The following is a 17,164-nucleotide window of genomic DNA, read 5'->3' as shown; positions in this document are numbered from 1 at the left end:
CACAATCTGTATCATCTTCCACCACAACATTGGGAATTGAATTAGTATCACAAAAAGAAACGTGTATGGATTCCTCTATGATTCTATGTTCTTTGAGGTAAATTCTATAAGCTTTGCTAGTGGTGGAGTATCCAACAAACATTCCCTTATAGGATTTTGGATCAAATTTACCAAGGTTTTCTTTATTGTTAAGTACAAAGTATTTGCATCCAAATATGTGGAAATACTTAAGATTATGAGGGGTTCCTTTCCATAGCTCATAAGGAGTTTTCTTTAACCATTTTCTAATAATAGTCCTATTCAAAATATAACAAGCTGTATTTACAGCTTCAGCCCATAGAAATTTTGGAACCTCATTTTCACATAGCATAGCCCTAGTCATTTCTTGAAGACTTCTATTCCTTCTTTCAACCACCCCATTTTGTTGAGGGGTTCTAGGACATGAAAAGTTATGAACAATTCCAAAATCATCACAAAATTTTTCAAAGTCTTGATTTTCAAATTCTTTTCCGTGATCACTTCTTAAGTGGGCAATTTTCAAATCTTTTTCATTTTGAATTCTTTTGCAAAGAGTTGAGAAAGCATGGAAAGCATCATTCTTATGAGAAAGAAAAAGTACCTAACCGAATCTAGAGTAGTCATCCACCACCACTAATCCATAATGTTTACCTCCTAGACTTTGAGTTCTTGTTAGATCAAAAAGATCAATATGTAACATTTCCAATGGCCTCTTGGTTGAAATTCCATCTTTTGGCTTAAAAGAGAATTTTACTTGTTTGCCTAATCGGCAAGCATCACAAGTAATATCCTTATCAAATTTAATATTTGGAATTCCTCTTACCAAGTTTTTCTTAACAAGTTTAGAAATTTGGTACATGCTTGCATGATCCAATTTCTTATGCCAAAGCCATTTTTCAGATTCAAGTGATGTAAAGCATGTTACTTTTTGATCTTTTAAATCCTCAAGAGTCAATCCATACACATTGTTATACCTTTTTGCTTCAAACAAAATATCTCCAGTTTTTCCACAAATAACTAAACAAACCAATTTTCTAAAAAATGACTTCATATCCAAGATCACATAATTGGCTTACACTTAGCAGGTTGTGTTTCAAATCATCAACAGGAAAAACATCATTTATAAAAGAAGAAAAACTTTTACCAACTTTTTCAATGGCCACTATCTTTCCTTTGTCATCATCACCGAAAGTGACAAACCCTCCATCATATTCATCAAACTTAATGAATAAGGTTGCCTTTCCGGTCATATGCCTAGAGCATCCACTATCCATGTACCACATATTGTCCTTTCGCTTGGATGCTAGGCAAACCTACAAAATAAGCTCAAGTAATCTTAGGTATCTAAATCTTCTTGGATCCTTTCATGTTAAACCATCTTCTTTGTTCCAAGCCATTGTAATCACAAACAACTTTACAAACTTTGTTTCCAATCATTCTTTCAATGAAAAAACATTGAATGGGAAAATGACTACTCTGATTGCAAAATCTGCAAAACCTTGGAGTTGCTGTTTTGTTGAAACTTGTTGGATTTTAAAACCTTGTATCATTAGAAGATGAAGCCATGTTTTCAAAAGAAGGTTTCTCAATAGATTTGAAAATTTTATGAAAACCCAAGCCAACTTTATCATAAAGAGATTTTTGACTAGCCAAGATTTGATTTAGATTTTTAGAACTTTGAATGAACTTGGCTAAGTCTTCTTTAAGCTTTCTTATCTCTTTATGCAGCCAATCATTTTCTTCAAGGTAATTCAGATTTGCAGTCACAGAATGGTAAAATTCACGGCTTTTAAGTTGAGCATTTAACTGCTTGTTTTCTTCAACAAGTTCAATAGTGGTTTCAGCTTTCCTTAATTTATCTTTAAGAAAACCATTTTCAGCTTTAAAAATAGTAATTTGTGACTCAAGATCTTGGTTTTCAAGCAAGAAGCATCTAATTTTTTCACAAAGATAATCAATCATGAGATGAATATCTTCAGTGTTAGGGTTATTAAATACTACCTGTTCAACGTGATCTGCTATAAGGCACGGTTGAGACTTGGTGTCTGATTCTTCATCATCTTCTGAGTCGATTTCTAAGTCTTCCCAAGAAGCCATCATTCCTTTCTTCTTTCCCTTCTTCGGCTTCTCCCCCTTCTTCAACTTACGGCAATCAGATTTGAAATGCCCAGTCTCCTTGCAGTTGTAGCAGATCACTTTGGTGAAGTCTTTCTTTTGTTTCCTTGAGCTGCTTCGTTGTTTCTTTCCTTCAGTTTTACCATTTTTCTGAATTTTTTTGCAAACAAAACAAATTTATTTTCAGAGGAATTATCACTGGATTCATCATCCAGGGAGTTAGAAACAGATGTAAGAGTTATTCCTTTTCTTTTTGAATCTTTTTTCAAATAAGTGTTTTCAAAAGCAAGTAGATTTCCTCTCAAGTCATCATATGTCATAGAATCAAGGCCACTACTCTCAGATATTATTAATGCCTTAATTTTCCACTCTTTTGTGAGACTTCTCAAAACTCTCCTCACAAGCACAGATTCAAAATACTTGATCCCCATAGCATCCAAGCCAACAATGATGATGTTGAATCTTTCAAACATTTCATCTATTGATTCTCCTTCCTTCATTGAGAACATTTCATATTCTCTATTCAACATATCTATCCTGGTCTTCTTCACTATGGTGGTTCCTTCATGAGTGACTTGAAGTTTATCCCAAATTTCCTTTGTCGTTGTGCATTGTGATACCCGTCGGTATTTCTCGAAGCTGATTGCACAGTTGAGCAAGTTGATAGTTTTGGCGTTGAGCTCCACCTTTTTCCTGTCTTCTTCGGTCCAACTGGCTTCGGCTTTAAGAGAGACTAATCCTTCAACACTTGTGGTGGTTGGAAATTGAGGACCCTCCAGGATGATCTTCCAGAGTCTGTAATCTACTGCTTGCACAAAAATCTTCATTCTTTCCTTCCAATAGGTGTAGTTCTTCCCATTGAAAATAGGAGGTCTACTGCTTGACTGTCCTTCTGTCAGATTGTAGGACACCAAGTTTGAGCCACTGTTTTTTGCCATCTGGATCTTTTCTCCAAGCTGCAAAGCTTGATCTCTTTGAGACCAAGTTCTGATACCAATTGATGGTAATCAGTGGCTAAGAGAAAGGGGGAGTTGAATCTTAGCCCTTTTTTGCTGAGTTATGCTTGTTGTCTGGTAGAATGCCTTGAGGAAATATTTTTCCTTTTTGTCTCGTACCCAGCCAAGAGACTTTTTCTTTTTGTCTCGTAACCAGGCAAGAGATATTTTTTAGTTTTGTCTTCAATGCAGCAGAAACATAAATGGAGTAAAAGAGAGAGAAAATCACACCAAGATGTATCATGGTTCAGTTGCTAAGTGCAATGCAGCCTACGTCCAGTCTCCATCACAACAATGATGAAATTTTACTATAATCATCTTTGATTACAAACACCAATTTTTCCTAGGAATTACCCTTCTTATCTGGGGCAAATCCAAAATTTAACCTGAATCCTAAATTTGACTTGGTCACCTACCAAGCTTTCAACTGCTAAGTGCTAACCCAACTTGTAAGGAGATTCCCACAGAATCATGAAACATAACACAGTTGTACAAAGGACCTCTAGGACATTCATGGCTTTTTCTTTTAATTTTGTATACTTTGCCTTTTTCTGCTCTATGACTTTTTCATACAAGTCTCACTGTTTGCCTTTTTCTATGAGACTTAAGACAGACAAAACTAAATAGAAAAATATAACACGAAACACATTGAAGGAGAAGAACTTCTGTTCGTTTAGGTAGCTATGAGAACTCTGTGCTTTCACTCTTTTCTCCTTGCTTCAAACCCTGGCTGTTCTCCCTTATTTATAGAAGGAAAAGCCTCCAAGGTTGAAACTGTTGAATCGAGCTAATCTTCTTTTTCTTTAAACAAAACCGGTTCGGCCAAAGAGAGAAGAGAGATAACCAAATGCAAAAACCAACATGCAATTATCTTTGTGTCATCCCTTCTCAGCAAGATTCATCAATCCGGGTCTTCCATCTTGACTTGCTCTCAAGAAGGATTCCTGACCCTTGATGAGTCCTTGATGCTTGACAGCTCCTCCTGCTCTTATCTTCTGCCTCTTCCTCCACGTAGCTACAGTAGCTACCTCCTGTGGTGGTTGATCAAAAGTAGAGACGAGCCATGCTTCCAAGGGATCTTCTTCTCTGACCGAGTTAGATCTTCTTCCATTTTTGGGTATGGAGAGCTTGAGACTTCCTCACCACTTCTTACCATAAGTGGCAAAGATATCAGCCACACCCTACTGTGGATCTTCTTTTTTCCAACGCCATCATCACAATAGCTTCATGCTTGCTCCTAGCTTCTTCTTCTTTCTTCTAATAACTTGTTTTTGCTTCCATCGTTCCTGATGGATCTGACCGAATCTGAAGAGAGAGAAGAGAATGTTAAAAAAAGAAAAGCTATGGAAGTAATGTGTGATATCAAATAAAATCAACTAAAATTAACTTCCTATGCTTTTTGCCTAGTAACGTGTAAGCTTCAATTAATGCCATCATATCACTTTGCTTTTTTTCTTTCATGTTTCCAAGACAATTAATGCAAGTTAAATGAATTTTGAAATCCATCAAAAGAGAGAAAGTGGTATCCATTGAAATCATGCAGCAAATTAATTAAAGAAATGAATTTCATCATGTTAAATGAGTAAAGAAAACCTTGTGCCCCATTTCCTTTTGATTTCGGATCAACCACTTTGTTAGGCCTCAAAATTTGTTTTTTCTGCTCAACAAGCATAACAATAATTCAGCCACTTAATTTTAAACAATTTTGCACAAGGCTGAAAATTATCATTATGTTGAGCTTTTTTGTTGCTTAAACCCAATGACCAAAATTCTGCATACAAAAATAGAAATTATTAATCAATTAATTTGAAACTGAAGTTAAATAATTTCTTAAATAATATTTTAATAATATTTGATCATCATCATATTAAATTAGAGTTTTTCAAACTCATCATATTATAATTGGAAGTTCTAGAATTGCCTTTGACTTTTTCAGGACATTACATGTTAGATATTTGGGTACTGTTACCATGCTGAGAACCGGAGGTTCTCACCCATACGAATTTTGTGGTTTTTAGATGTAGGACGTGAGGCTCCTCGCTGAGACATGCTGGAGACTTCTATTTTGGCGAAAATCCTTAGCTCTCGAAATTTTATTTTGATCTTATATACTTGCTTAGATACTTATATTCTCCATTGTATATATATATTTTGTATTGACTCCTTTTAGAGGCTATTTTGGAGAAATAAGTTCTGTATATTGTCTTTCGGGTTTTGTTTTGGGTAGTTCCTTTATATATGTATGTATACTTCTATGCTCGGGCTAGTTCTCTTCGCAAAGCGAGTTTTGAGTCTTGATATCTGTATTTTTGGCACTCTCTTGTATATCTTATCATGTTAGCTTATTCTATATTTGTTTCATTCACGTTATCGATCGGAGTATTACGCTTTTCGTATTAATGGTTTTGATTTACCCCTTTTCTTCAAAGGCTCTTAATTATAAACCTTTTTACACTATTATATATACTAAATTTTATTTTTAGAGGTCGAATACCTCGCCACCTCTATTTAATGACTTAAGTATAAAACTATGTGTGGTAGGGTGTTACATTAAATTTCATAAACGAACATGTACCCAATCAAAAGAGGCAAACTCATGAATTATATAATTAATAATGCATATATAAGCAGCATCTCTCTCGCACACACACAACTTCAACTTCTATTATAGAACCTTCGTTGTTACTATTGTTGTTATTGTTTTTATATAAATTGGAATTGCATAAGAAGCCTTACATGCTTATAAGGTTCACCTTTTTGGTTACACAAACGAATCGAACGAATGCCTTGTCTTAACTCAGAAACAGGCAAACATGTTTGTCCTCCAAAATCATTCTTTCCTTTGAAGTCATGTTCGACCACTTTGATGTATAAGAGTGCCAATTCCGGAACCGTTAATGGGAAGATAAATTCTTGGTTCCATACAGGTACCCACTCATCTTCCATTGTCATTGTTTCTTTTATACTTTCATCTGCTGGGACACCATAGATACGAAGCTGCACCATAAACTTAATGTATTAGCACTTAACCCTAAAAGTTAGGCTAATTAATTAGATTGGAGGTTTTATTTGTTATTCTTAAGATTCGTCAAATGTAGTCACCAAAAAAAAAAAATTGGTCAAATGTTTTAAAAATTATTTTAAATTTTTTTTGTTTCAATTTTATTTTAAAAATTTTTTATTTATATTAAATATATTTTTATAAATTTTTAACAGTTAAATTTTTAAAAAATTTAAGACTAATCTAATAATAATACATACTAAATATATCTGATTTGTTTATGTTAAAAGTTATTCTTATAAAATTATTTAGTTATAATTTTTTGTTTAGAAATTAATGTTAACGATAAATTTAATACAAATAAAAAATTTTAGAATAAAATTAAAATAAAATAAAATTTAAAAATATTTTTAAAATTTTTAATAAATTTAAGAATAAAAATTATATTTTACCCTTTCTATTATTTATTATATTGAACAAGAGAATGTTGGACGTGGCATTTGTTTCACTCAATGAGAAAATACGAAGAGTCAACATTTTTTAAAATCACCCAACAATTGTGAAGAGACAATGTGCTCTTCTTCTTCGACCGCTCTCTATCTGACCTCTCAAATTAAATGTTCTGTTGTTTTAAATTTTGAATGTTCACTAAGATATGTTGAGAATTTTTGGATGTATCTTACGTTTAGATTTTTTTTTAATTTTGGATGTTTAAACTAAATAAATAATTTCATAGATTGTTATTCTATTTTTAGATGTTATTTTTAGTGGAATTTTAGATATTTTTCTGGTGTGTTTTTTAATGTTTATTTGAATGTTATTATGAATTAAAAATAAAATTTTAAAAAAGTTAATTAATATTGATCGATAACTAACTAGTTTCATAGTTATTATATAATGGATGTAATAACTTAATTATTTCAGAAAACTAGGTCAAGAAAACCTATATTTATAATTATTCCCAAGGTGTATAGACATTTAATATAACTTCAGAGTGCGTGACTCTATCTAATACGATGCTAATTGATGAAATATATATACATTTGTTTTGTGGTTTATGATCTGGACAATTCTAGGTTAAAGAGATGTTTGTGTGAAAAAAAATAAAGAGAAGTGTATAATTTATTTTAAAAAAATCAATAAAAATAAAATTACATATTCTCATAAATAAATATTTAATTTTTTATCAAAAAGAATCTTCATCTTTTCGCTATATCTCTGGTTCAATTTTTATCATTTTTTTTTTTTTAGTTTCTAAACAATATATAATATTTATTTACCTCTACACTGAAGTCAGGAGGAGAATATAAATCAAAGTGTGTTGGGGAAAATTCTGAACGCCAACCTTCACCCATGTACACCATAACCTGCTTATTAATATCATCGATAATAAAAATTAGAGGTAGTTAAATAATTATAGAAAGCACAAAAAATGTAGATAGATATTCACACTTTAATAATTCAATGACCTGCAGATTTTTTTTAGGTAGTCTAAATGCACTAGGATCAAAGACCTCGTTCTCATCCAACAAGATATTTGGTTTCTTGACATAGCCACACCCACCATTTGCTCTGAACATTCCTTCCATCATCCTAAGCAAGTGCCCATGTCCCTGGAAAAAATATATATATAACATCAATTAATTAGTCAATTCATGTTTTGTGATTATAATTTTGCAAATAATGAAGAAAAATTGGAAATTAATTGTAACCTGCATATTAAAGGCTACCATCTGAGCTCCATGCATCCATCCAACCATGGGGTTGTAATTAGATGAGTCCACACGCGTGCCCCTTGGATATATTCTAAGCAGATTCTTTTGGGTGAATCTGAAAGCATATTTACGGATTAACATCTTTATTTAACAATATAGTTAAAGTTTTATATTCACCACCTGACAATTTCTGTTGCCCTTGTTTTAGCAATTTCCTCAAGCTGGTCCTCGCTCAAGCTTAGACGCCTTACTTTTTCATGACTAATGAACAAATTCCCTGACCCACCTTTTGGTTTCCCCGCATGAATTGAGATTAAATCTCTGTATTCTAGAGAATTATCCTCTTTCTCTTCATCTTCATCTCCATTTTTATCCTTGTCATATGAATTATATCGCATCTGAAAAAATATAAAATAATTTTATATATACATCAAATCATATAATAAATATTACATCAATAAAAATAATTATTTTTTGATATCTAACTTTATGTTAATAAAAATAACTACATCTTATATTAATCATCTAAAATAATAATATAAATATAAAATGTTTTAAACGGTTCAGTGCATAAGATAAAATTAGTAAAATGATATTTCTGAAAGTCAAATGGAATATTTAACGTACCATATAGTTGACTTCAGATGATCTTTCTTCGTTGTGCTCTTGATCTTCTTCAGGAGTTTCTGGTGGTTTGGTTGAAATTAGAATCTTTTCCTTCAGTGATTCTGGAGATGGGAACTTATTCATAATGTGTTGTGAAGAAGGGCGATACAGCATGTCCCCAAATATGCCATTCACCATCTACATACATTTGAAATCTATTTCCACTTGAACATATTAAATAAGAAAAATATTATTTATACATAATATTTGTGAGACACGACATTGATACAGCTATAGTATTGGATAAAATATAGACTCTATTTGCTGTGTGTCTCAATTTAATATTATAGTTAAATAATAACAAAAAATATTAAAATGTGCTAGCCCTAAAAATTTCTCATGAAAATAACGATAGTAATTAAATAATACCTTGGCAACTTTAGATTGGAGAGGTGGAGTTATATGGTCTTCAAAAGTTATAACAACAGGATACTTAGAAGCATAAAATGCATATTCTTTAATTGCTTTCAAACAAGCTCTCAGTTTCACCGGACTAGTTAGAGTCCTGTAATAATATACAGCTCCAAATAAACACTAATATTAATCATAATTATTGTCAATAATTATATATGAATGAAAAGTAAAGGAAATTGCATACCTTCCATGACGAACTTCAACAGAATTACCAGTGGAGTTAGGCCACAAATCAAGTTCGATGACTCTAACACCTTTCTTGAGTGCCTTTATAATTGGGGCGGTGCTGCTATTACTACTAAATTGATTACCTGTTAAGTAGGAGTTATGGCCCGTGTATAAGAAATAATGGGCCAGTGGGCTTCTCATGTCATGACCAACCTGGATCATAGATCATAAAGTGTTAGGAAGAATAATGAAAATAATAAGAAAAAACATTATTGATACACCAAACAAAATAAAATTATTATTATTAAGTAATTGTTTATTTAAATTATTTTTTAATTAACAAAACAAAAAAACACGTGTTTAGTTGTTAAGAAAATACTAATGTGAAAACAGTATTTATTATAAAGGTTATAAACGTAGCGGAATTGTAAAAGAATAAATCATAGAAACTATTTATCTATTAAATAAGTTTGAGCCAATTCGTCACGAAGTAACTAACTAAAATTAAAAAGAAGTATAGAGAACCAATGAAGTATCTGTACAATATATACAATGGGAGTTTAGGGATTTCAGATTCAGTAGGATATAGATATTTATTATTTCTGGTACCCCAATGATTATTTTGGATAGTATGAGTATATTGTGTTTGAGAAATTAGTAGTATTTTATTCTGGATGTTCATTTTTTAACTCATATTGGACCAAATAAATAACCCATTATACACATTGTACAAATACTCCATTAACTCCCGAATAGGATTCAATTAAAAAATAACCCACTAAAATTGAGAAAACGGATTAACCCGGTAAATGTTAATTTGACTCAACTCGTATAAATTATCGAATTTAATATATTCGCTTTTTAGTTGTATTTTTAAAATTAAATTAAGAAAAATAGATAAATTTTAGCATTTTAAACTAATTTATATTCAGACAAGTAAAAAATTTTATGATATATTTATATATTTTCATACTAAAGTAATTAAAATTTAAAGTGTAGTTAAAAGCATGTATATTATTTACCTGAAGAAGAGGGGCATTATCATCACCTAAGAGATAGCGAAAGAATGCATCAAGATGAAAGCCTTTCCTTTGGAACAAGAAGAGATGCTTGTGACTATCAAATATAGCTTGAGCCTTGTGTTTTGTATCATCACAATCTCTTTCTCCTTGGAACCGAACCAAGAATCTGTAGAGCCCATCAACACTCATCACCGTGCCATTGTTGTTTTCCGAGAACTTCTCGAAGATACTTCGGATTTCCTCTGGCGGTTCCGACACCTTAAGCTTGAATATCCTCTTGAAACAGAAGCACACTTGGAAGTGTTGTTGGTGTTTCGGTTTTCTCCAAGAGCTAGATCCCAAACTAGTTCCTGATGAAGCCATTATTGTTATTGTTTAATTTAATCTACAGAAAAGATGGAAACAAGTTTGAGGTTTTTAATCTGTCAGGAATTGTTGAATTGCTGCTTAGTGTAAAGTGAGAATTTATACTATTGCAATATGTGCAAAAAAGCATTTGTTTTTGTTTAACTTTATCTCTTTAAGCAAGGAAGAGATTGCTTGAAGATGGTTATAATACAAGGATCACAAATTAAATTAAATTAGAAGCATGGACTTGTATTAATTGTATGTACAACATGATTTTTTTTAAACCAACAGTTATATATATACAATTAGGGATGAAAATATACTACTAGAGAAATATATTTGCGTTAAATTTGGCTAATACATGTATACAACAATTCATTGTTGAATGACGGATTTTTAAATAAAGTTGAAATTTTTAATAGATTAAAAGATAGTAAGATACCATTAAAAAAAATAAAAAAATACGATTAAAAAAATATAGGAAATATAATATTTTTGGGACAATAATTATAATATAATAATTATTTCAAATTAGAAATGACGACCATTTAGTAAAAAAAAATTACGATAATTTATATAATGTAAACTTAAAATTAATATTTAAGTTCCGAAATATTTTATGGTATACAAATTGGTCAAACTAAAAAATTAATTATTGTTATAAATCTAAATCATCCATAAAAATCAGAAAATATACGATAAAAATATGCTTATGCAGTGCTATACTCTAAGAAATGTTCAAATAACAACTATTAAATTTATATATGATTAAATAAAATTATAAACAACATTTCGTAGAGATAAATGTCATCTACAAATGCATAACTTGTTAGGATAGCCTCTTTAATAAATAGTCGCAAATTCAAGTCTAGTTTATATAATAATTTAATATTGAATAAGACAATTTTTTTTTAGTAGAGAATCTCAAATAGTTGAATGTAACTACTTATAGTCTTATACTAAGAAGAGTAAAATGATTTAAAAAACCAAAAAAGAAAAGAAAAGAACACTGTTTCTTTGCGGCCACGCTTAGTAAAAACTTAAAAATGTACAACATAACAACAAGAACATCATATTCATATCCCTGCAGTTTTTCCTGATTCCTAGTTCATATATCCAGTTGATACTGCAATACTAGACTTTTTTTTTTTTAAATTCTACTACAAATATAAAAGATTATATTTAAAGTTTGATTATAATTTCAATTTTTCACACATGGATTATTTTAGATCACCTTTCATTTGAACTTATTTGACTTTCAGTAATTTATGTTAGCTTGGGGTGACTTATTAAAATTCTTTTAATTTTAACACTAGTGTTTTTATTTATAACGGTTAGAATTTTACTTATAAAAAATAGCGTCACTTAAACCAATTAAGATTTTATCTTCAAACTCAATTTGGGTTATTATTTGATCCAATTCCATGGGAAGTGTATAGATAACTAATATAGAAACCCTCTCTAGGGGCAATAATTTTATCTTCAAACTTAAAGTTAGGAATATTCATTGTAATGCAGGGGTAAAGCTAGCTACTTGAAGTAAGATAAACATTCACATTGAGTACATAGGTGAAAAAGGGATTTGACATCTCATAGCAAAACAAATTTGAAGCAAACCCTCACTTGTGGGTCAATTTGGAGGCTGTTTTAACTTGGGAAATATTATTTAATGTTCAAAATTACATTTTTAGAAATTATAATCCAAAAATATTAATTTATCAACAAAAAAAGAATGTAGAATAATATACATTAATAACACTAGAATTCGTCGTCGATTTCATCATATTGAGGCTAATCAATCACATTACAACTCAACATCCTATCAAAATTCATCATTACATTGGGACACAACTTTACATTGATATCCTTCTTCGGATTCTAAAAATCTTATGTTAACATACTGAGTCTATTATTTTTATTTATCGTTCCATTTTTTATATTTCTATTTCGTAACTCTTTTTTGCTAGTGTCGGCCATGGCAAGAGAAATGCACCTAAAAAAGGTTAATGCTCAAGCTCAGTTAACAAAAAAGACCTTCGGTTAGCGATCATGTGCCTCTCATGATTTATTACATCGACATAATTGTCCTCTTGGAAAAACAAAACTAAGAAAAATAATTCCTTTTCATCAAATGTGTGAATCAAACCCATACATAATTAAACTATCAAACAAGTCAATTGTAGCATTTTTCATTTTTACATTAAAATGAAAAAAAAAAATCCTAAGTACAAAACAATATCTTAGATGAACTCAAATCGCATGAGAAGCCTAACTGAGTTGTACTTCTCCCCTTTGCGGTCATAGAGTGGAACTGCACGGATCCCTTGCTTTAGTTCAGCAACTGGTAAGCAAGTTTGGCCTGCAAAATCATCCGTTTCAGACATGTCATATTCATGCACTTCAACTCTCAGCAATGCAAGTTCTGGAACTCTTAAAGGGAATGTGAATTCTTCTTCCCAAGTAGGTATCCAATTATCTTCTATGATCTTTGTTTTCTTCATTATCTGATCGGCTGGCGCCCCAGCTATACCAACCTGCAAGTAAAGAATGTGAAAAGTGATTTATCCTCTTAATCTATCCTTCAAAACATGCTCCTAATTACTAAAGAGAGAAAGAGAATACATTAAATTCCACTATTTGAAGAAAAATGATTGAATGAATACATCTGTTTTTTCTTTTAATTTGGTATTAGAATGATGAGTAGGAAGATTATTAGAAGACTATATCATTACCCTAAGAAGATTGCGTCAATATTACATAGAATATTTTCTATCTTGAGATTAGCTAATATATACTAGCTTACACAAATAACACAAACATGTTACACAATCAATATTGCTAAAATATAACAAAGGACAACCAACATTGGTTTATAAGGAGTTATACTGTAAACCAAGGATAATAGGGCAGCTTAATGCGCAAGTGTCCTAGATATATATATATATATATATATATATATATATATAAAGTTTGGCGAGGGTAAATCCGTGCAGCTTTTACCCGTCACAAGCAGAGATCCTATTTCGAAAACTAAAATATGTGAACTTCAAGTCACAAGATAGCATCTTTCGAATCGCAGGCTTACCCTGAAGTTGAGGACAAATAAAAAGAAAGAAAAGAAAAATTCTCACCCTAGCATAAAAATCTGGCGGAGAATAAGTGTCGAAATGAGTTTGTTTAAAGTCCATACGCCATCCATCTCCAAGATATACTTTCACCTATCCAATGAGATTAAATTAAAAACAATATGAAAATTGCACATTGCTAACTTTTGTGTTTCTTACAGTTTGATAGAATCCTTACCTTTAGAGTTTTTCTCACTGGCAAATCATATTTTGGATTGAATACCTCATTATTTGGACCTACATTCATAAGAAACTCTGGCTTTTTCACATAGCCACATCCTCCGTTGGATCTAAACATTCCATGCATCAACCATAAATTTCTGCCATATCCCTGCGATCAGAACCAACGATCAGTCTAATGTTTACAGTTTATAGAGTTTTATAGCTTGAAGAATGAGACAATATGAAAGGAAAGGATTGATCAATCAATCAATACGAATCAAAAAACATTGTAAGTCAAAATTTACAAAACAAACAAACTAGTAAAAATTAAACATAAAAAATTCTAAGACTCAAAAGCGCATTTTATATGTCATGATCCAGAATAAAGGACAGAAAATGGAACCAAAATTAAAACCTGCATGTTGAATGCAACCATTTGAGCACCATGCATCCAGCCAATCATTGGCTTGTAGTTAGAGGAATTGAACCTTGTACCCTTGGGGTACACCCTCAAAAAGTTCTTCTGGGTGAATCTGTTATACAAAATCGAAATCCTTATAGTCATATTGTTGAAGAATTTTCTGGAAATTGGAATAGAAGTAGCAGATCATTTGAATATAATGGTAGAATATTACTCATATTTGTAAAGAAACCTTATATTACTCTTACCTAATAAGATCAGTTCCAAGTGACTCAGTAGCCTTTTCAAGAGCTTGTTCACTTAAGCTAAGTCGTCTAACTTTATCATTTTCAACTTTTAATGCGTCCTTCAGAGTAGTACCCTTCGGTTTTCCAGCATGAATAGCGATGAGATGCTTATAACTAGGAGCTTCAGATGAGCATAACTCATGAGCTAAATCATCGACGGCATCATCTTCGCTGTGTTGATTTGGATCAGAATCACCCTATAAGGAAATAGAATTAAGTCTTAGAAGACACAAGGAAATGGAGATTGGTGTATTGACAAAATGGAGAACACTTTAAAAGTGTGATTCCAAGCTCACCACATCATTTTCATTTTGATTTTTTGTTGAGACCTCCTTCCCCCATTCATCGTCATCAGAATCCTTTGATTTTTCTAATTTAAAGGAATTATTCTCCTTGACAGTTTCAGCGTACTCCTTTGGAGGCTTTGTTGAGATCAAGATCCGACCCTTCAATTCTTCAGGGGAAGGAAACTCTTTCAGAGTTTCATGATTTGGACAAAACAACATATCTCCAAATGTTTTAGTAAGCATCTAACATCAAAATAGCATTATGATTCAGTTCAAAAGCTAGATCAAACACAGTGACTTACTCCTTTAAGACATTAAATATTACCTGAGCAACCTTAGCTTGAAGATCTGGTGTAAGATGGTCTTCCAGTGTTATTATGACTGGGTATGGAGATGCAGCGAAAGCATGTTCTTTAATTGATTTCAAACATTTAATTAACTCAACAGGAGTTGTCAATGTCCTATATAAACAGGTTTAAGGTACTTAGGAATCTTCTAGAAACCATATTTATGAAATTATGCATACAAATTTGGAATCAAGTATCAACTACTATATATATATATATATATATATATATATATATATATATATATATATATATGTATATATAAAATAGTTCCAAAGACAATATCTTGTTTGACCTTCTATTTAACCTTTTTACTCTTAATAAGGAGAATGCTCACCATGAGCTTCCATAGCCACACCAATGAATTTCTCAAAGGGAAAGAGATCAGAATGCAAATTTCATTTATGCATTAAACTTTCATCCTCACATCATCCCATGATATAGCCAAAGGATACATCAAGAGTAACAATGCTTTGCTCTGTCAAAAAAATTGAATACCTTCCATGCAAAACAAGCACATCATCTTTTGTGGAATTGGGCCATATATCAAGTTCCACCACTCTAACGCCCCGATTCAAGGCCTTTATAATGGGCACATCACTGCAATCGCTGCTTAGTTGATTTCCAGTGAGATAGGAGTTGTGGCCAGTGTATATAAAATAGTGGGACAATGGAGCCGACATATCCTGATTAACCTAAACAATGGCAAAATCTAGATGTCAAACCTTGTTATAGTGTTGAATTCTTCACATAATAAACCACATTGCTAATGAAAGTACGAGACTCTTCATTCCTGCAATGAAACTTGCATTGTTCATGAAATAAAGATTTTCTCTGTATCATTGCGTTAATTAACATGTCTTTCCCATCTAATTGCCAATTAAATCAAGGTATCATAAGCACAATAATGCCGTGAAGAATTGCATTTCAATTTCCTTCCTTCGTCTTGAATAATGATAATAATATAGTATAACAACTAATTAAGAGAAAAATGCTAGCCAGAGTTTTGCCATACAACTAGTTCAATTCAATCATCATTCTTATTTTTCACTGAATTTTGAGTGGTAATAAAGGAGAGCTAGAACACCTGATCATGTATGAGTTTTCCTGATTCTAGAAAAAACGACAAAAAAGAAAAAAAAGTAGCAACTAGATCCAATCCAAAGCTTTCATTTTCAACCAAAATAGTCAGCAAAAACTGCTCTCAGTCTAAAAAAGAAGAAAAAATAAATCAGCAAAACACTGCTAAAATGTGCTTAGTCACGAGTCAAACAAACATCAAACGTCGAGAATTCACTTAAATTTCCCGAAACTCAAGTTTGATACCTTAGATCCGATGGGAGGGTTGAACTCAGTGGAGAAGAGGAAGTAATGGAAATCATCGAGTGTGAGGTTGTGCCTTGCGAACTTGGTTATATGGTGGCGCTTATGGAGAACTTGCTCCACCACGTTCTGGTGCTCAATGAGGGACACGTCATCACCTTGAACCTCGGCCAAGAAGCGGCGGAAGTTGTCCGGCGTCATGTGGGCCCCGCCGTCGGAGTATTTCTGAAAAAGCTCCTTGACGTCGGAGGGCGGCTCGGCCTCCGCCACCTTGAATCGCCGCTGGAAGCACACGCACACGCGGTAGCTCCCCATTGTCTTTAATTTGTTTATAGTGCTTCTACTCTTTCAGGAAGAGAGTTGAAAAGACAATGTGATTTGTTTCAAAGTGTAGGTTCCAGCAATTAATTTTGTTCAAAGATGTGAATTATTTCCAGCCATTTTATGTGTATAAAATATAAATCATGGACTTGTAATGTATCAATAGGAAAATTTTTCTTGTTTGACTTGGGAGAATCTAGGTCGTCTTTTTGTCTTCTTATATTGGTAGTGCATTGTTGTAGTACTAGTTTATAACATAATTTAATCATGCACTTAATGTGAATAATTTTGCATAGTATATGACACTTTATTTATGTGAGATGAGATGTCATATAATTGAAGGAAAAGGAGAGGGTTGTCCCCGAAAAAGATCTTCTCCAGTTTTTTTAACAATTGATAGAATCCAATGTGATCTATCACCTTTGATTC

The 17,164-nt window shown here is 31.9% G+C and overlaps 2 protein-coding genes across 2 annotated transcripts; both read right to left on the bottom strand.

The window, feature by feature from the left end:
* Positions 1 to 5,702: 5,702 nt before the first annotated feature.
* Positions 5,703 to 10,662, bottom strand: LOC112702897 (phosphoinositide phospholipase C 2). The gene is made up of 9 exons (XM_025754126.3): positions 10,115 to 10,662; positions 9,109 to 9,305; positions 8,880 to 9,015; positions 8,472 to 8,648; positions 8,025 to 8,242; positions 7,842 to 7,959; positions 7,599 to 7,742; positions 7,410 to 7,496; positions 5,703 to 6,125 (listed from the first exon to the last, which is right to left on the bottom strand). Exons 1-9 carry the CDS (start codon positions 10,475 to 10,477, stop codon positions 5,832 to 5,834), a joined length of 1,734 nt encoding a protein of 577 aa, XP_025609911.1. The 5' UTR covers positions 10,478 to 10,662; the 3' UTR covers positions 5,703 to 5,831.
* Positions 10,663 to 12,488: 1,826 nt separating this feature from the next.
* On the bottom strand, positions 12,489 to 16,923 carry LOC112702896 (phosphoinositide phospholipase C 4). Its single transcript, XM_025754125.3, has 9 exons — positions 16,418 to 16,923; positions 15,590 to 15,786; positions 15,070 to 15,205; positions 14,754 to 14,987; positions 14,419 to 14,654; positions 14,165 to 14,282; positions 13,766 to 13,918; positions 13,594 to 13,680; positions 12,489 to 12,996 (listed from the first exon to the last, which is right to left on the bottom strand). The coding sequence occupies exons 1-9, from the start codon at positions 16,727 to 16,729 to the stop codon at positions 12,703 to 12,705; spliced, it is 1,767 nt and encodes a 588-aa protein (XP_025609910.1). The 5' UTR covers positions 16,730 to 16,923; the 3' UTR covers positions 12,489 to 12,702.
* Positions 16,924 to 17,164: the final 241 nt, after the last annotated feature.

This window comes from Arachis hypogaea, chromosome 7 (assembly GCF_003086295.3).
Source record: "Arachis hypogaea cultivar Tifrunner chromosome 7, arahy.Tifrunner.gnm2.J5K5, whole genome shotgun sequence".
Taxonomy (NCBI): Eukaryota; Viridiplantae; Streptophyta; class Magnoliopsida; order Fabales; family Fabaceae; genus Arachis; species Arachis hypogaea.
Note: the sequence above shows the minus strand (reverse complement) of the source record. Positions and strands in the feature narration are given on the sequence as shown.